Source organism: Eublepharis macularius, chromosome 16, assembly GCF_028583425.1.
Source record: "Eublepharis macularius isolate TG4126 chromosome 16, MPM_Emac_v1.0, whole genome shotgun sequence".
NCBI lineage: Eukaryota > Metazoa > Chordata > Lepidosauria > Squamata > Eublepharidae > Eublepharis > Eublepharis macularius.
The window spans coordinates 46,531,764-46,552,369 of NC_072805.1; the positions used below are offsets into that span (position 1 = coordinate 46,531,764).

The window sequence follows — 20,606 nt, forward strand, 5'->3', positions numbered from 1 at the left end:
AACGCATGAAGAAATCAGCCCTACCGAGTATCTATCCCATTTGTCAGGGCATTCAGACAAAGTTTTTCCTCCACCCTGAAGAGATGTGTGCTTTCTCACCAATCCTAGTGAGCAGCTCCGCGTTGGTTTAATAGTACATTTTTTAAAAAGCAAAATATTGACCCTAGGAATATCCTCCAGGGATCCTTCTGGCTCATGCTTATTTTAAAAGTGGGGTTGTGGGATGTTTGCATGTCATATATTAAACGCAAGCAGGGGTTTGGAAGAGAGCCCAAAGGAGATGAAATAAGTTTATTTGCCCACATGAAAGTTTGGTTGCATGTTAACACTAACCACTGTATTGTAGGCAAGGAAGGACGAAATCTGCTGTTAGTGGAAATTTTTATACGCTCAGCCCGATAGTTCTTAACAAAATGACAGCTCTTCAGTGTAGTGATAACCACCAGCTAGATGGATGAGTGAGATTTTTTCCTGACCTTCCCTTGATTTGTTTCTGTTGTGCATCATCTCAGCATCACATGCAGGTGTATCTGAGCAGGTGGGCAATGTGCATGCTGCATGGAAAGTTCTTTCACCTGTAGGGTGATGTGGAGACAAAACACATATGTGACCCAGCTGCAACTGATAAACAACTCCCCACCAAGCAAATAACCTGATCTTGCCCTCTCTTCAGCTGGACAAATGAGTCTCCCTGTCTCTATTTATTTAACTAGTCAGCTGACTGCAAAACTGATTTTAAAGTGTAAAGCCTATAAGCAATGTAGCAAGACAGGAGAAACAAAGAGCAGCAAGATGTGAATGCAAGAAAAGCAGCCATGTTCTACAGAAGTAGGTCTCGAAGGCGGGCTTCGAACTTTTCCCTGAAGACTAAAAGAGATGTGTGCATAGGCGTGCTGTCTCCTTCTGCCTTTATGTGGTGCCTTGCTACACCTGACCTCACTTTGTTTACAGAAGGAACTGTCTGTAGACTTCTCTCTACCAATTGCGACAAAAATAATTGCATTCTGGAAAAAGAGATGTTTTCTGTGAGATGCAGGTCAGATCACACAGCTTGTCCTTTAAAGATTAAAACATCCTCTGTGCAAGGACCCTTGAGGAGGGGGAAAGCGCCTGTTCCATTGCCAGGTGGGTCTGGCAAACGGAGGCTTTATCAGCCAGGCTGGGACCATTCATTTAGGCATGGCCAGTGGGTTGGGCTTGCCCAATGAGATTTTTCTTTATTTTCTCACCGCCTTGAGTCCCAGTGAGAAAGGTGGGCTGTAAAGTGAAATAAGATAAGAATCATATCATGCCCTGCTTTTGAAAGCTCTCTAAGAGCTAAACTGCAAGAGACGAATTACACGAGGATGCTCAGATGAAGGGAGTCGCAATGTTAGCCGGGAAGCTGAGTTTTAAAAGACAAATCAGAAGGCTTTGTCAATTTCCCCTCTCTACAGAGCCAGCAAAGATGGCTCCTCAGAGGGTTTGTTTATTTCCTCTTCACCTCCTAGAAGGGGAGAGGTGAAACTGACAGAGCCTTCAGGAAGCAAACAGGAATTTAACAACCCTCTAAGGAGCCATCTTTGCAGCTCTGTAGAGAGGGGAAATTGACAAAGCCTTAAAACTCAGCTTCTCAGCTAACATTGAGACTCCATGTGCGCGTCCTCGTGTAATTCATCTCTTGTAGTTTAGCTCTTAAGTGAAAATGTCCTGTCTCTGGTTGCCACATCCTAACCTTTAATTTAATTTAATTTAATTTAATTTAATTTAATTTAATTTAATTTAATTTAATTTAATTTAATTTAATTTATATTCCGCCCTCCCCACATCAGCGGGCTCAGGGCGGATAACAACAATTCAACATATTAAATATCACTAAAAACTTTAAAACTCTACATCTAATCATTAAAATTACAACTATGCAAATGTACAAATTTCATATATATACATATAAATAAAGAGGCAGCACATAGTTTAAATCGGACGTTCCATACAGCGGTTCTTTCCAGAGCAAATATATGAAGTATAAAATATGGACAACAGCATCTGCATAGGAGGGCATATGATTTAACCCCCTCTCCCTTTAAATGTGAGGGCACAGAAGACAGGACTTGGAGACAGGGCTGCCAACACCAGGTTGGAAAATTCCTGGAGTTTGGTGACGGAGAGGGTGTGGTTGCGGAGGGACCTCAGCAAGGTATAAATGCCATGGACTTCACCCTCCAAAGAAGCCCTTTTCTCCTGGGGCTTTCATCTCTGTTGTCTGGAGATCAATCCTACTTGGGGGGGGGCAGATTTTTAACTGGCAGCTTGGACAGTACAGGGGGACTTGTTCTCTCGGGTACTCTGCCCCCCAGCTCTTTACAGCCTTAAAGGTAAGAACCAGCACTTTAAATGGTGCCCACCCAGAAGCACAAACATTCATGAGCTGTGAGGGGCGCTCCTGGGCAGCTGTTACGAGGGCATCCTGCGTGCTCAAGATGTATAGGGGATATCATTGCAAGCCACAACTCTGGAGACAGAACATGTGCTTCGAGAACACAGAGTCTAGCATTGCCAGAGAGAGGATTCCAAGTCTGTTGCTGCCTGAGACCCCGGAGAGCCTCCTCCAGCCCAATTAGACTATATTGTGCAAAATACCTCAGTTATCTGTCTCCTTATATGGCAACTTCATGTGTCAAAGAGCCTCTTGTGCCGTATGCTTATCACTCACTCCAGATGAAAATCAGCTTTCCTTCAACAGTCGGTAATGTAGCTGTTCATTTTCCCCGCCATGTTCAGGGCCTGCGCTTTTCTCCTCCAGCCAGTGCTCCCGTTTCCTTCTGACGTGCAGGATGGTGGCGCTTGAGCTAGCTGGTGTGTTCCTGTAACTAGTTTCGGTATGGAAAACAGTTGCTTAAATGAGGAATGTTTTGGAAATCTCACTCGGCCCCGAAATGAGCTAGCGGGGAGAACAAAAGAGCTGGTAGCAGTCCAGTCCGCAGAGCAATTTAAATCAAATACATAATACAAGCAATAAATAAAAATAGTTAATCCAACTTTCTTCTCTCTTGATGTGGGAGGATGGTTAGATTGGGCCCTAGCCAGATAGGGGCCTGGTCATGGTTCAATTACCTATAGTTCCCCTATTGCTTAGAGGGGTCTGAGTTTCCTCCCTCTTAGGACTTGAATTTCTCCGTAACGGTCCCGTTTTGCGGACTGGCAGAAAGCAAAAGAACTCCGGGCAGCTGCTGTTCTCCGAGCCCACTTTTGTAATGGAAGACTGGCAGAGGGGGTGGCACAAATCCTCCATCTCTGCCCCAAAGGTTATCCATCACGAGGCCCCCACGTCCTTTAATGTGGCCTTTTCCTGGACGCGGTTGAAGCTGAAATGAGTTGGATGGGCCTGGCATGAAGTTCTTCTAACTCGAAAGCTTCCATACTCTTGTACCAGTCTGTTTATTCAGTAGATAACATATTTTTATCCCACTTTTCCATCTACAATCAAAACTTGAAGAGCATAACAATCCAAAAAAAAAATCAGGGTTTTAAAAAAAAGGAGAACAGAAAAGCAAAGAGCTGCTCACAAGCTGCTCAGGGCGGCTGCATGGTGGGACAGTCGTGTCGTGACCTGTCTCCTGAGCATGAGCAGAGAAGAGGCTAATTAAACTTAAACTAGACCTGACGTGGCAGCCTTCCACCACTGAAGTAAAGACCGTTTGAGAGTAATGGAGCACCAAGCCAAAGGGGGGGGGGAATCCAGTGAGGTTTGTAAAAGATCACACACGCACCCTTTGGGTCTCAGCCCATCCTTCCTTCTCTCCCGCTGCCCCAGGATGTTAATTAAGGTTGTTCTGCATTTGACTGACTGAGCAGGCTCACAGCTGTCACCAGATTTTTATTGAATTTCTGAAAGTAACCGGAGCAGAGTGCTGGGCTGGGAGATCAGTTCCTTCCCACATTTCTTTTGGCACACGGGCTTTAAAAATGTTTCATTTTATGCGCAAGGTATCAGTTGCTGTAGTCTGGGCTGCCCTTCCCAGATCCAGGCTCCAGCATGTGTGTTTTGTTTTGCTCTCCTGACACGGGTGGTAAATGAAGCTGTTGGAACTGTTTATCTGTTCTGGAAAAAGCGGCCACTTTTTTTAAAGTTAGGTGTTGTTTGTCTCTCCGCCATTTTAATTTGCAGAAGCATTAATTCACAAGTGCAAAAGTAGTCCCGGAATTTTCTAGCCATTTTTTTTTTAGTTAAAATTGGGGAAACAGGTAAAAGATTTCTTTATCTGCCTCCCAGAAGAGCTCTTTCTTTGTGTTTCTGAGCGAGTCCATGTTCTGGGCATCCTCCTAGCATCTGGGGGCCGATAATCCTGATGCAGAGATGATAGGACCACCCATAGCTGCCACTATTGGAGGGTGATCAGAAGAAGGCAGTGGCAGACTAGTAAATCATACAGAGATATTGTGGGCACCCTCTGTGGGCCAGTACCTTGGATTCACAAAGAATGCCCGATCATTTTATATATATTTATTTTAATAGGCAAAATCAACAGCTGCCCATGCGTATAACATTCTCAGTGGTGGTCCCCACCTTACGGAATAGCCTACCGCCCCCACTCTTCTGGCTTTTCACAAACTATGCAAAACTGAATTATTCAAGAGTGCTTTTTACTCAGATAGGAAGGCTAAGTATTATCAAAGAGAAGCATCAGTGAAGATACAGGGACTATAGACTTTACTGTCTGTTGCTGTAAGTATGATCTTACTGGGTAGTTCTATGTTGATTTATTTATTTGTTAGTTTATTTTACTCAATTTATACCCTGTCCTCCCCACGAAAGGGCTCAGGGCTGCTTACAACATAAAACATACATTAAAGCATCATAAACTATAAAATTGACAAACCAAATCCAGGCACCTCTAACATTACACGGCTACTATAAAACTACCACAAAGACCACAGGCGCAGACATAATACAAGGCCCAGGGCAGTCACCGTTGGGGCGTGGCAGTCAGGGAAGGGGACAGCCTGCTGGTTCCCATCCAAAGGCCTGGTGGAACATACCCGTTTTGCAGACCCTGCAGGTCCTGCCGGGCCTGGCTCTCCAAAGGAGGAGGGGGTGTTCCACCAGGTCGGAACCAAGGAAGGTAATTGCTTATGCTCTGCTTCAGCATACCTTTAACTCTGTCTTGGACTTCTGTTGGTTTTAGATCTTTTCAGATTTGCATTTATGTACCCTATCACATTTTTTTAAAAAATGTCCCGAATATTGACTCTACTGACTCGCACTGTGTAATCCACCACAGTGAAAAAGGTGGACTTTAAATAACATAAATAAATAAAGTAAAAATTGGGAGGCAGCCTTCTCTAGAGATGAGTAGGGGGGCACTGCTGAGGCAGCCCCCGTGTTAAATCCCTCTTCTAAAATGTTTGTGTGGATGCAGCCAGGTTGTCGGGCGATGCCCCTGCATGCTCCCAACTGCCCATTGACAGGCTGTGCACCAGTCAGCTGTTGTCCTCCTCTCCAAGGAGGCGACTTCGAGCAGGCCTAGCTAAGGGCTTTCCTTGGTTTCAAGCTGCTGGTTAAGATCAGATGGCAAAGAAAAAAGCAACTTTTGACCTCCAGATTTTATGAGATGCTGACAGTCCCCACACAAACCTTTCAAGGATTAGGGCTAGATTATCCTAAGAGGCAGTGCAGAAATTTAAAAATGGAAAAAATGACGAGGCAGCAGCCTGCGGTTTTGTCTTTGTGGTGAGGAACCTTTTATATTTTCACAGTTTGAAAGTCAAACACCCACTTGAAGAGCAGTTATGAATCGCTTTTGTCGGACACATTTTCATTTGTGACTTTCCAAGGGAGCTTTATTTTTTTAAAAAAAATCCACAGAGGTACCTTGCTGTCTGCGTTGGGGTTTTTTGGCAAGTGCTCAGAAGTCAGAATGTGAATACTGTCATTTAAAAAATGAAGCAAAATACCTTTATACACTAGCTTAAGGGGGCTCATTGCTTTGGGAGGATAGTATATTGAAGAAATCTGTCATACAGAATTTTTTCATACTTCGTTCTCCATCTGTACAGATTATTAGCATCACAGCTCACCGCACAGCCACCTGATCCTCAGCTGCCTACCCAAAAAGGGGGATGCAGCGGAAGTGAGGTTTGTTCCTTACAACAGTGGCAGTGGCGACTTTTCTTGGAAGCTAGCTTGAAGCACAATAGTTCAGCTCCATCCAAGCCACAATCCCTCCATATATCAAAGCTGCAAAAGAAAGGCCCAGGTTGTTTACTCCTTGATGATCGGTGATTGTGAAACCTGTGTGCAAGATGTGGGAAATAAGCATTAGTGTAAATATTTCTTCTGCTCATTCGGGGCGATAGGTTGGGCAGTTGTGTGGGAAGGCCAATTTTGGGTTTAGATTCTGCTGTTTCTTTCCCCCTTCTTATCGGAGGCCATGACATTGCAGCCAGATGCTGAAATTCTGTTTACAAGCAGGCTTGTTTTGGCAGAAACGTAGTTGTGAATACATAACTTTTGTTTGAATGTTGTGATTAGGGCATTCACCAGTCCCCCTTTTTAACCCATGAGATGTAAAAATAGTTCTTTATCGTCCACAGAGATGCAGCTGGCCTGCAACAAATGTGGGTTTGTTTGTGTTGTTCCGTTGCAAACACATTTCAGTGCTGCTTTGCTGCGCTGTAGGTCTTGTTACCCCTGGATTAGGGGGACATTTTTTCGTCAGTAAGTAACTCTGTTGGGAGCATCTTTTTTTCTTGGAAGCTCAACACTGCCCGGAAATTGTCTTTTAGAGCAAGTCGGTGGTGTGCTTAGTGCTGAGGCTGGGATTTTCTTTCTTTCCTTCTGGAGTGGTGGATGTATATTCTTCTTTCCTGCTAAGCCTTTGTCCAAATAGAAAAGTTTTGCATTGCCGCTGAAGGATGTTTTCTAGAGCCCTGCAGATTTGTTGCCTGTTTTAATGGCACCTGTTCAACACTGTGTGCATAGTTATAACATGCATGGTTTAGTGAAATCTGTGTGTTGTTTTCTGCAACACTGTGCGAGTCAGGCTTTGGTTGATGGACATGTTATGGAAATCCCCACGTATTTGTAATAGTCCCTTTTCACCCACTTGGGCACGTTCACACAATGTTACCATGTGGGATATGTAATCCTGCACGTTAGCCGAGTGTTTGGTGTGAAGACGACCAGTCTTCAGACATACAGAAGTCGCCAGGCATAGGAAAGAAACCTTTCGTTCACCCTCCCTTATACCTCTCTTGGGCAGAAGTTGCTGACTTAGCTTCCGATGCTCGTCTAGAGGACCACGTCCAAATGTAGCTTCAGCCCACCACATTTTGTTTTAGAGGTCTGTGGTAAAGCGGCTCCTTAGCCAGCTTGTAATAAAAGCTGTGATTTGGACTATTGTGAAATGGGGATTGTTTATTGAGTAGGATCCTGAAATGCATCCCAAATAACATCATGGACACAATGATGACAGCGCTGGTACTGGAACAAGAGAATAAGGCGAAAGCATTTGTTTTCCCTGAGATTGGAAAAAAGCAGGGAACGCAAGTGGTGTCAGAAACTTCTGATCGGGTGGAGGTGCGGAGGGGGCGGGGCTGGGGTGCTTGGTACCAAATGGGCCAGTCCTTGAAATACACTTGCACGCAGGCCTAGAGGCAGGAGGGTCTCTCTTTCTTGTTTCGGATCCTTTAGCAGACTCAGGGCCCCATTTTTAATTAAGGTTAGGACTTGAACGGTCTCAGTAGACTGCCTGAAAGTGTCTGATTAGTTGTATATGGGTTATAGACTGTCATAGTCCTCTTCTTAATTTCATGCTAATTGGGTATTGCAGTAATGAGGTACTTCCAAAATGGCAGTAGTTTAATGAGCGAGGCAGTTTCCTTGTGCGACCATTCAGTTTGTTGCAAATTCAAGCCGCTGTGGGGTGAGGGGGGGGGGATGGGAACATTTAGGATTATAGATTTGGACGCACGGACTGACCAGCTGTTAAGTTGTCTAGTGGGTTTGAACAGCATGTTGGAAACATGAAGTCACAACTGGATGGACTGAAGGTAATCATCGAGTTGAAAACGGGGGTGGGGGGGTGGGATAAAATTTGCTTTCCAAATTGGAATCTGCGCTAATGAATCTGGAATCATTTCTGAGTTAGTATAACAGAATGGGTGGAAATGGGTTGCGTGAGCAGATTTTTTAAAAATTCAGTTCTCACAGCTGGGCGAAAAGGTGTCTTCTATTCCTCCCACCCCTTGGAAGTATTACATAGTTAATTTACGAAGATGTAGTTATAGTTCAATAATAAAAAGGTGTAATTATAGAACCTGCTCTTGCTGCGGGCAGAGAAACAGACTTTGGATCAGTTCCGCTCTGATGACGTGCGTTGGGGGATGGTCGCCACCTTTAATGGCTTTGATTTGATTTTCAGCATATTTTAACCATCCGTTCGCTGTTTCTGGTTTGTTTTCCAGAGAGCGCTCAGAGTACAGCGTCTGCCCCAAATGAAATCCAAGCAAGCCAGCCACAAGCCCTGCACTACGCCCTGGCCAATGCCCAGCAAGTCCAGATTCATCAGATAGGAGAGGATGGACAGGTCCAAGTAGTATGTACTCATTTTGTACAGTCGCTTTCAGTCTCCAGGGCAGCTGTAACGTGACACGCTTGCGGATTAGTGTCAGCCTTACAAATACAACCCCACTGACTAAGACACCTTTAGCTGTTTTTTTTAGTTATGCTAACGCTAGTCTTTTCAGTGTGTTGGTGCACATGTACATGCAAAATGGCATGAGTAATAGTCATTTTGTATAGATGTATGCAGGGCTTTTTTTCTGGGAAAAGAGGTGGTGGAAGTCAGTGGGTTGCCCTTGGAGAAAATGGTCACATGGCTGGTGGCCCCGTCCCCTGATCTCCAGACAGAGGGGAGTTTAGATTGCCCTCTGCGCCGCAGCACGGAGGGCCATCTCAACTCCCCTCTGTCTGGAGATCAGGGGGCGGGGCCACCAGCCATGTGACCATTTTCAAGAGGTTCCGGAACGCCGTTCCCCCGCGTTCCTGCTGAAAAAAAGCCCTGGATGTATGGATTTGCATGCAAATGATCGTTACGCCTCCCAGTTGTTCCTTCCGCGTAGAAGCAAACAGTCGGCATTGATTATGCATGTGTACCCCACTCCCTCCCAAAGTACTAGCAATCTGGAAATCCATTTGAGATTAATTTATCCTCATTTTTTCCAGAGTACGTTCTGAAGCATTTTTCGACATCTGTTAGCTGAATTCTGTACATGTGTATCCATTTAAATTCATGTATATAAGCAAAGCTTATAAACATTGACATTAAATTCTTTTTCACAAAGTTTAAATAAAGTTAACACTTTGACCCCAAAACCCACGGAAGGCAGGAAGTTTAAAAGTTAAGTGTGACACTCCTACCATTACTCAAGCTTGTGTGTTTCTTAGAAAGATTGTCTTGGTGGGTCACAGAAAAGCTTGTGTTGGCTTCTGTAGCTTTGTTTCAAAATATTAAATCAAGTGCAATGTTGCATGGAATTTAAATATGTTCCCCGCAGTTAGGTGGAGGGAATGCATACTTTCCCTATGTGTATTTTCATAAGTTTCCAGATACTTGCAGTTCTCTTCAGGATCGGTAGACTTGAGTGAAATCCATCACTTTTTAGACAACCCAGTTTATATCTCTTTGGCAATCAACCAACTAGTTGGCTGATTCTAAGTGCTGCCCCCAGTGTGGGATTGGGAAGGGGGAGTTCTCAGTCCTTGCCAGTTTGGGGAAGGGCCATGGCTTAGTTGTAGAAAACCTGCTTTCCATCTCTGGTTCAATCCCTGTCCTTTGCAGTGGGTCTGGTTTAGTACAAAGCTGCTTCAGAGCTCCCCTGCCCCTTGTTCCTAAAAGTACCATTTATGCCATTCCGTGAACTGGGGGTTAGTTTTATCCACTAGCTTCACTTGAGGCCTTACATTTATTATTGTGTTTTAAAGCATATATCCTGGACCCTCAACTCACATAGCAGCTTTTAGGAACAAAATGATAAAATGATACAATTAAAATCTAAAATGATAAAAACAGAATATGAAACTAACCTGGAAAACAGCAGTATGAACCCGGCCTTGCAGAAGGCACGATACAGATAAACTCAGTGGCCCCCACCCAACACCAATACCTGCAAGCTGCACACTTGATTCTTCAGGGGAAGTGTGGCTCCATCCAGAACGTGTTGCATATCCCTCCCCCGAACAGATGGACCACACTCAATAGAACGGACTCTGGGCTGAACTTAAGTTCACTCGCCATCATCCAACCCAGTAATGATATGGGATGCTTGTTTAGGTTTCCACTGAGTACCCCACCCAACCAACTGAAAAGCAGATATGGAGCCTGATCTCATCAGTATGCTGATGTCCGCTATCCCTGAATGATCAAACCTAGTGTTAAACAGCATGGGTACTAAGATGGCGTGCATGTGCTGGTGGGTGAGCAGAAATCCCCCAATGCTACCATCTGGATCCAGCCAAGTAGGTAGGAGCAGAATCAGTGGAATGCAGTAGGACTAGATCCCATCCCAAGGGAATTCAACTTGCCAGCACGACCTGATGGGTAAACGAATGTCTCTTTCTTTAAATGCTGTACCCCAAAAGAAACAGAGCAGAGCTGTCTTTTCCCACCTCCTCATCAGGTTATTTATGTTTTAAAGATTCTCACTGGAAGCCAGTAAGAGTCTAACATTGTGAAGGGAAAGCGATTCTAATCTCGACATGGATTGGATCCGTGGTCTAATTTTATATACAGTTCCTATTGTCGTGTTTGATACTTTCAGTATGCTCCTTCTCCCTATAAATAGACCATTTCCTTCCAAAGGAAATGAAACTGTTTGAAATAGAAGGATCTCTGTTTCTTTGAAATTCATGTGCAATTGTTGGTGCACTATAATATAAGAAGACCCTTTGACAGAATTCCAAATGGATATCTTTAATCTCGGTTTCATACACAGGCGTATGAAAATACACACAAAGGAGTTTTTAAAACCAGAGTAGCATCCAGTTTACCGTCAGGTAAATTTCTCTCGCAAAAGAACCAGATAGGATTCACAAGGGAAGCTTCTTCACTTTCCTTAATCACTTTTTTAAATCGAGTGATATATTTGATTTTCTTTCTGGAGTAGTTGTAGAGGTCAGCGATGAATAGCAGTGAGATTTATTAAAACTCTTCAGGATAGATACTCTGCTAGTATTGATTGGCACAACTTCAGTAGTGAATGATTTGGAAGGCTGCCCTTCAGTACCCACAGGGAGGGCAGAAGGAGGCACTTTTCCATCAGGGCAAGAATCTAGAGTAAGGGCACATGTTCTTATATGCTTAATATGCTGTATATATTTATACTGACTAATTATTCAGTGGCTGTGTAAGTGATCTTGAAGCATTCCCATGTAATTTTGCAATTGGACAAAGCCATGGTGTTCCTATTGAACAATGTCATCGATTTTGTCAGGATATTTATTGAACTGTTGGGGGCGATAGTGAAATTTTCCACATTGGAACTCAAAATACAAAACGTATAGCTAAAATTTGTATACGCTCAGGCTTTGGCACCAGAGGATGTGGCTTGATCGTTTAGATCAACATCACACTGCCTCTTCTGTCCCCAAGGTCTGTGTGGTTTTTGTTTTAAAGCTGTACCTGCCCAGGTGTCATTGCCGTTGAAATGTTCTTGAACATTCTGTGACCCCTCCACAGCTCCTAAAATGTCTGGTGTGTCTTGCTGGCAACTTACTGAAATTGCTGGTAATAGTGTGCTTTATGTTTTCTGGTTGGCCTGAGGCAGTGGAGGGGGGTGGGGATCAGAACATAATTGCCCCAATGTAGTCCAATCAACCAATCCCAAGCCTTCTCTATTGTACTGATTTGTACAGGATGGGTGTCGGCACACTTGCTCCATAGATAGTTAGGTGGTCTGCAGTAGAACAGCAGAATTTGAGTCCGGCGGCACCTTAGAGACCAAAAAGATTTTCAGTGTAAGCTTTTCAGAGTCAGGGAGCTCTGTCTCTCGAAAGCTTACACTCTGGAAAATCTTATTGGTCTCTAAGGTGCTGCTGGACTCAAATCCTGTTGCTCTATAGGCACATTACAGGAAGGATGAGAAGACTTGTTCTTTCCTTGGAAAGGGGCCAGGAGCCTGAGACTTCAATGGATATTTTCCAGACTGTGTATCAGGTAGAGACTACCCTAAAAGCATCTTAAATGGCAATTTATACCATAGATTCAGCATTCTCTATACACTAGAGATGGGCACGAACTGGGAAAATTCCAAACCATTCAGTTCGTGGTTCATCGCATTTCATGAACCACGAACTTTCACAAACTTGCCCTGGTTCGCGAACCATCTTGTCCAGTTTGTGAACAAAACGGAAACTGATTGATCGGCTCCAGGCTGTCTGCAGTGATGAACCGAAATACAAACCAAATGAACTGGGCCAAAATTCATCATGGTTCGTGAGAAATGAGCTCCCACATCACAGTTCATGAGAAATGACTTCCCACGAAACGGCTCGTGAGAAATGAGATCGTCACAAACTTATTCGTATTTCGGTTCGTGCCCACCTCCACTGTACACTTTTAAGGTACAACAGTGTTTCACTGTAGGGGAAGTTCCATGCCCCACTCCTATAGAGTTTACCTAAATCTATCCCTCTGGTTCTGACTGATGCTTCTTGATGTTTCTTTTTCTTTTTTCTCCTCACGGATCCCACAGGGTCACCTCCATATAGCCCAGGTGCCACAAGGAGAGCAGGTGCAGATCACGCAAGACAGCGAGGTGAGCCACAAACCTATTAGCCATCTGGCCTAACCAGATAAGTTGTTGCTGTGCAGGTACTTTCTTTCTCAGCGTAGCTAAAATATGAGTTTGACCCTTGCGTTCGGCCACTCAAGCAAGTGGAATGTGTGCAAGTCTTGAATTGCCTGTCCAGTTTACTCCGTATTTTTACTTGGTTTACCACTGATCTAAGAGGTCAGCAAGGTAGATCTAAGAGCTGCTTCCAAATTACACTTTTATATTAGACTCCTTTACAAAGGAATGTGTGTGTATGCTTTGTGGAATAATCACAGGGCCGGATTGACAGGGGCACAGGGGGGGTAGTCTGCCCCCAGCGCCACCAGGGAGGGGGCGCCGGGAGCAGGGGCCGGCTGCCAGAGGGCGCAGGCAGCAACACGTGCAGCCTTGCAGCCCCCCGCGCTGCCTTTCGCCTGCCCCGCAGGACAGGGGGCGGCCGGCTTGCCATGGATCCCCTGTCCTGCAGGGCAGGCAAAAGGCAGCACGGGGGGCTGTGGGGCCGCCCGCGCTGCCTTTTGCCTGTCCAGCAGGGCAGGGGGTGCGTGGCAAGCTGGCCGCCCCATCCTGCAGGGCAGGTGAATGGCGCGGGTGGCCTTGCAGCCCCCCCCCCGCGCTGCTTTTGCCTGCCGTGTAGGGCAGGGGGGTGCGCGGCAAGCCAGCTGCCCCCTGTCCTACGGGGCAGGCGAAAAGCAGCACGGGTGGCTGCGCTGCCTTTTGCCTGCCCTGGAGGGCAGGGGGTGCCCGGCAAGCCAGCCGCCCCGTCCTGCAGGGCCGGCGAATGGCGCGGGCGGCCTCGCAGCCCCCTGCATTGCTTTTGCCTGCCCTGTAGGGCAGGGGGTGCGCGGCAAGCCGGTCGCCCCCTGCCCTGCGCGGCAGGCAAAAGCAGCGTGGAGAGCTGTGAGGCTGCCCGCGCCATTCGCCTGCAGGGAGGCAAATGGTGCGACGGCTTCCCAGACCCGCACGCTGCCTCTGCTCCGCCCTGCATGATGACGTCACCGAAGTGACGTCATCACGCAGCACGGGAGTGCACGCGCGCTGTGCGTGCGCACAAAGCGGCCTGGCGAAGGTTGCCCCGGGCGTGGGCAATCCTAGATCCGGCGCTGAATAATCATATGGGATGTTCTCCTCAACTGACAATATATGTATTTGAAAGGTGATACGTGTTTGAAGGTGAAAATAGGAATAAGTGTCTGAATGTGACCTGATATGTGAAACATGGAGAAACTGATGGAAGTTGCTCTGGAGATGTGATTAGATTTTGGGAAGAACCTGGCTGCTGTTGCATGTGCATATCACTTTGGAGGGAGTGACCTGAGATGTAAACTGGAGATTATTCCGGTTCATGTTTCTTTGGATGGAGTTGAAGTAGTTGTAGAGAGCCGAAAGGAAACTGGCATTTTTTCCCCCTTAGATAAATGCTCGTTTTGCTTCTTGTATGTAAAAATTCTATGGGAAATTACACCCCCTCAACTGATTCTAAAAGCTTAATTGCAGATTGTATAGAAATTTCCTTTATACTTGGAGATCCTGAAACTTTCCCCCAAACTGGCTGTGGCCTTCATAATCTGCTGTAACCTATGCCTTTCTGACTTCCATACTAGAATTCTTGTTTGCTCATGAGACTGAGTTTTGATTAAAAATAAAAAAATAAAAGGCATGGCTTGTAGCAGACATGGCAGCATCCAAATAGCAGATATTGGGTCTGTTAGGAATGCTGCATGTTGAACTAGCTAAAGAATACCATGTTCCTCTACTAATTTTAGGCTAGTTTAGGTGTATAGCAGTGTTGGTCTGCAGTAGAACAGCAGGATTTGAGTACAATGGCACCTTAGGATGTCTTGAAAAGGCAGTTCTGACTCTCAGAAGCTTACACCCTGAAAATCTTGTTGGTCTCTAAGGTGCCACTGGACTCAAGCCTGTAATTTTAGACTGGCTCGTTTTCATTTTATGTCTGTTTGCACTTTTGACCATCTAACCAAATAAGTGAAGGATGCTCCTATGTAAAAGTCATGGCATAAAAGAGCTATTTCAGAAACTGGTAAGCAAATCACTATTCCATGCAAGAGAAATTGCCATACTTTTCTTCGCACCCAGAGACTGCTGAGAGGGAAGAAAAGTTGTATAGTTCTTAGAAAGCGTTTCTTAAAAAAGAATGAATTTCCCAAAAGAAATCCATAGTTAAAAGCACTTGTAAGATCCAGACATGTCTCTCTTTGTGAGGTTCTTCTATTCTTGGCTTGTTTACAATTTGTTTATTTATTTTGCAGGGTAACTTGCAGATACATCAGGTTCATGTTGGACAAGATGGGCAGGTAGGAATTCACTTCTTGAAGAGCATTGTGGTTTGCTGTTTACAAGCAGATGTTGCCTGATCATTTCTAAGAAAGTTTTTTGCTGGAACATTTCTGTAGTAGATGAATTCGAAGGCAAAGCTAGTGCGTTGGAAACATTTCTCTCTAATGTTGATGTATCCTAAACTTCCATAACTTTTGGCTTCCTTGATGTTGTGCTAAATGAAAAGGATGTTGCTCTTCTCTGTTTCAGTTGTCAGCATGGGCAGATGTGGTCAACAAACGTTTTAGACATGGGGTTGCATGATGCTAAGATGAAAACAGACCCTTCACTTGGTCGTCATTGTGGAAAAGAGAGGCCATTCACATCTGCTTTTGTTTATCTCAGTCACTGCAAGCCTTCCACGCTAAGGGGGCATCTGGTTGGGGTTATCGGTTTGAAGCATTCTGCACATGCTCAAGCAGCTTTCTTCTCCCCAGCGTCTTGGTAACCTAAAAGACATTCCAGGGCAATGGCCCGATTCCTTCCTTTCCTGGGAAATGCCTTTGTTTTACCCTGGGAACTTATGGTCAGAGACAATAGTCTAAAGCGTGAGCGTACCATGGGGATCTTTAAATCTAGTCACTTGCATTCCAAAGAATAGTATTGTCTTAGGACCGTTCAGACCCGCAAAACCCCCCGTTGTTTTGATATGCCAAGCAGTCGTATTTATGAATGTCCTTTCTTTGGGTTTTCTAAACTTTGACCTACAAATCTTCAGCTTCTTTTGCATTACGTTGCCACTTGTCATCCCCCCCCCCACTTTGATCCCCCCCCCCCCCGTCCTGGTAGTTGCATTGAACTGAGGTCTTGTTTTTCTGGCATGATAATCCATGGAACCAATGAAATCCTGCCAAAAAGAACTCTCTCTACCTCCACATGTGTTCTATTAGCTCGACGTTTCACATTTCAGTGCACGTTTAATAAAAATACAAAACTGCAGAAATAATTAAGCTTTCTGCATTAACTAATGGAGTATATATGAATCTCGAGAACAATGGGAGGGCCTTGTACTTGGCAACAGGTACGGATTCCTAGAGGTTTCCTCACTGTCTATCTTTGCCCTCGCTTGACCTCCTCCTAATCACCACCTCTTCATCTTCCCCACCTCTTGTGCTAAACTTCAGGGAGGGCTCAGTCCCCACCGGGCCTTGTGGAGACACGGCCACAGAGTCCTCTGGGAGAAGGCAAGAGAGGGGAGTACATTGATTGTGTTAATCAACGCCTCTCTCTCTTTTCCTGTGCAGTTTCCTCTGTGTGTCCCAGCACTAGCCCACACCACTACTACTTAGAAAGGGCTTAAAGTAATACTAGAAAAACAGCATCTGGCTAAAGACTTTGGTTTTCTCAGCCCACTCAAATTCTGGCTTTCCAGAAGCTGTGAATTGTATGCTGCTAGGATATGGAGGAAATGGAAGTCTGATGGCAGCCTTCAGGAGTTCTGCTGTCTGGTATTGACTCTCCTTGTTTCGGAATGAGGATATGTTTGGGGAGCAAATTGGACAGATGTTTCAACCTTGAAAGAACAATATGGGTAGAATCAATTAGCAACATCCTTTATAGGGACACCACTAAAATAGATGTGAGCAGTCCTAAAGATGGCAGCAAAGTGCTCTTGTGCGACTTCCCTTGATTTTAATGGGGCTCTGTGGAAGAAGTACCAGGGAACTGTACTCCTCCTTGTGTGTGGATATGTGGTGTTTAGAGCAGGCCACGTTCCAGCTGAGTTTGCAGCATCTATTCCCAGCCAGTTCTGTTGCAAGAGTTTGCACATCACTGTGTGGTGTAAAGAAGAGTCTGTGTTTTTAGTTATTTCACTGCTCTGGCTGGGCCATCCTGCATATTCTGCTGGGCGGCCACCTGTGTCTCTCAGAGACAGCCCAAAGGGAAGACGAAGGGCTTCAGAAGTTGAAAAAGAATGTCCAGTTTATCTGCCACAACATGCAGTAAAGGCTGTTTATTTCTAATTGGTTTGTGCCAAAAAACAAATGTTCTTGTTTATGGAGAAATCCAGCTTTTCATGGGAAAGTCTTAAAGCAGCCCTCTTTAATATTAGTTTATCATGACTGTGTCATCTTCCTTCTCATCAAGCTGTACTATTCATGTGTCACTTTTGATTAATGTAGACAGGACCGTCTAATGCTTGGGAGTCCAGTTGAGATCCAGCATGACCCATAACAGCAAACTTGCAGCAGTTGTTTGTGATGTAAATGCCCAAGCCCTGCTGTTAGTTAGTTAGCTTGTTTTTAAGCAAGTTTGAACTTTAAGAGCAATTGAATTTAGGGTTAATATGAACGAGCTAGGAATATTTGCCCTTTTCAGAAGAGAAGGGAATGAAGCAGCTGCTGGGTTGGCTCCCCCAACGTCTTTCCACTAATTGAGGATCCTTCCTGCAGTGGGAAGGAGTCTTGCTGTGGCAAAGAAAAGCTTCCCCCTGAGCAGGAGAGATTGGGGGCAGCCGACCCATTATTACGCCAATGAAATTTCTTCCTAGGTTATGTTACAGAGTTTGTTCCCCTCCTAGATGCAGTAGTCCTTGGCTTCGAGGGCTAAATGCAGTGATCTGAGGCAGTGAGAAAAGCCCCACGTGATATCTGCATGTGGAGGCTCACTGTCAGCATCCCCAGCCCTTCAAGTGTTGTTGCGTGCTCCATTGACCACCCAGTGCCCCCCCCCTTTATTCTAAATTCTTCTTGCTCCCTCTCCAACCACTTCAACTGCAGAGCCTCTGGGTGCAAACTTGGGCTTCTTTTCTGCCCCGTTAGGCAGTGATGACCTGTTTTCACATTGCCTTCTGCGGTGCTTCCTCTGAGACATTCCCAGAGTGAACGAAGCTGCGTGGGCTCCTCCTGAGACCTGCAGTTCTATAGGATTAATACAGAAATGGTCCATTAGCCTATACCTTGCTCGTATCCTTGTCTGTGCCCCAAGCAAACGTTCCCAGTTCTGAGTTATAGACAGTTAGGGAAAGCCAGAATATCATGATGATGCGTTCCTGTTCAGGAGGACTATTCAGATCCCTGGGTGCGAGCATCACATTTTTAGGTGCCCGATCTGCAGAGGGCTGGACAAATATTTTTAATTCCTAGGCACCAGCCCTAAATCTTCAGGCAGCAGGGATCCTCCTGAGAGCTTTTCCACCCTGTTCTCAGGAATTGTTCTGCAACTGGGATTTCCCCAGCTCCTCGATCCTTCCTTTTAAGTTTGCCAGAGTTAGTATCATCCAGAAGTGGTGCAAGGTCTTTTTTGCTTGGGCATTCTGAACTAAGATTAGTGTTTAGGGCTGAGAGACGTTTTTGAGTTTCATGAAATTTGCAGGAAAGGTTTTCATCAGACATGTAAATGTTAACACTTGACAAAATTCAGCTCAACCCACAGTGCAGGGTGTAGTTTCAACTTATTAAGGTTGTTGTTTACCCTGAGGCTTTATACATGGGGCAGAAGAGAAACTGCAGTACATTCAAATGCAAGTTTGTAGTGTATTTTTAAACAAAAAAACCCCCAAAAAACTGTAACTGAGCACCCCAAGGCAACAATTATTATTCTGTTTTCTAACTATGCAATTTCACTTTCCCACCAGGTTATAATTAAGTGGGTACTTTAAATTTCAACTAAATATATTTTATAACTAATATCTTGCCAACCAATGGGAGGAAAATATTTTTATCATAGTGTAGGACTGTTACAATATGTCTTATGCTTCGGCCTGTCACAAGCGCTTACAGTTTATACCTAAGTTCTTTGGTATTATTAAAACACTTTTTATTGCTACCACCCCCTTTCCTGCATGCAACCAAAAGAGGGCAGTGGTGCTAAAATCATTTTGAACTACTTTTCTAAAAGGTTTGAAGAAAGGCAGAGAAAATTTCAATTGCAGACACTGGTCATCTCATGCAGGCTCTTTGTAAATTAACTCATACTATGGGGACACAGGCGTTCAGAAGGTGGTGGTTCCAGCTACACCACTGACAGAGGCTCTTTCTCTTTTTGTGTATATGAAACTCTTAACTTCTGCGCCAGCTGTGTAGTGGACTGGAAAAGCCTGCTTTCCTGTTTCAGCACATCTGCTTTGAATAATCAAAGCAGAGAAACAAACAAGATTGTTCGAAGAAAAACAACAAAAGGAAAAACTAAACTCCATGCAGCTGGAAATTAGAAATTGTGTTTGCCCCATCTTTTTTTTGGGGTGGTGGGAGGGAGTTAAAAAGAGAGAAATTAGCATTATTATCAGAAAATTGCTGATAAATTATTGAAACAGGTCTTGTAGAGTTTGCTCTTCTTTTTAGAAGTGAAAATATTAATTTGAAGTGAAAGGTATTAAAACTGAGTCCTTGGGTATGTTGGACAGAAGAATTGTCATATTAAAAACTTTGGAATCGATTTATTGTCGAAGGCTTTCACGGCCGAAGGCTTTCACGGCCGGAGGTTGTTGTGGGTTTTCCGGGCTGTATTGCCGTGGTCTTGGCATTATAGTTCCTGACGTTTCGCCAGCAGCTGTGGCTGGCATCTTCTGTGGCTGGCTGGAAGATGCCAGCCACAGCTGCTGGCGAAACGTCAGGAACTACAATGCCAAGACCACGGCAATACAGCCCAGAAAACCCACAACAACCAACTCTGGAATCCTTTTTCATCAGCAGAATAGGTTACCAGTAAACCTGGGAGTAAGCCCCATTGAATAGACTGAGTAGGATCTTGCTTGAGACAGAATTGTTAGTCTTCCCAAAGTTGGAAGTGTTCTTCTTCCCGCGTCCTTAGCACTTGCTTTTCACAATCCAAAATTCTGTAGTTCATTGCCTTGCTCACTAGGAGCTTTACATGACAATTTGCTTCTTTCCCTTCATTCAGCGTTGGGGCATACCCTATGCAAGCATTTGCACACAGGCATTCAAGCGAATGGGGAAAGCTCTGTGTTCACTTCAAAGCGTACCTGTGTTGGAAATCAAGTTGCTTCAGACATATTGAAGGAAATACAAGATGCAAGGCCCTTTTCTTATAGCTCTGTCTTCTCAGGTGAGATGTATTCCTATAAGAGAAAGGGCCTTTTTTTGTGGTGGCACCTCATCTTTGGAGTCCTTTTCCTTGTCTCGTTTGCCTGGCACCATCATAACATTTGGGTATCGAGCAAAATCCAACCTGTCATATCATGCTTTCCATGAGATTTAAGAATCCTCCCTCCTTAGTTTTCTGCAGTATTTAGCTATACCTTTAATTGCCTACTAATCCTATTTATGTGTTTTGTTTTATTTGTGTTAGTATTTTTTTCTGATAAGCTGCTTTGGAGTCTTTAAACCAGAAAGCTCAATAAAGGTTTCTAAAATATATATATTTTGCAATTCACATGAAAAGTGCGGAGGCCATTTCTGCCATTTCCCATTTCTGGCTGCATCATGTTGTGCTGCACCCCATTTCCCCCCAGGAGTATCCAGGCTCTCAGGAGTAAGGGGTCAGGGTGGGGGAGCACG

General features: G+C 44.8%; 1 protein-coding gene across 1 annotated transcript in view; it reads left to right on the forward strand.

The window, feature by feature from the left end:
- The window catches only part of BANP (BTG3 associated nuclear protein), a 175,981-nt gene that overhangs the window by 86,626 nt on the left and 68,749 nt on the right, over nt 1-20,606 (forward strand). Inside the window, exons 10-12 of the mRNA XM_055000228.1 lie at nt 8,446-8,576; nt 12,733-12,795; nt 15,081-15,125. Of these exons, the coding sequence (XP_054856203.1) occupies nt 8,446-8,576; nt 12,733-12,795; nt 15,081-15,125 (239 nt within the window). The remainder of the gene's footprint in view (nt 1-8,445; nt 8,577-12,732; nt 12,796-15,080; nt 15,126-20,606) is intronic.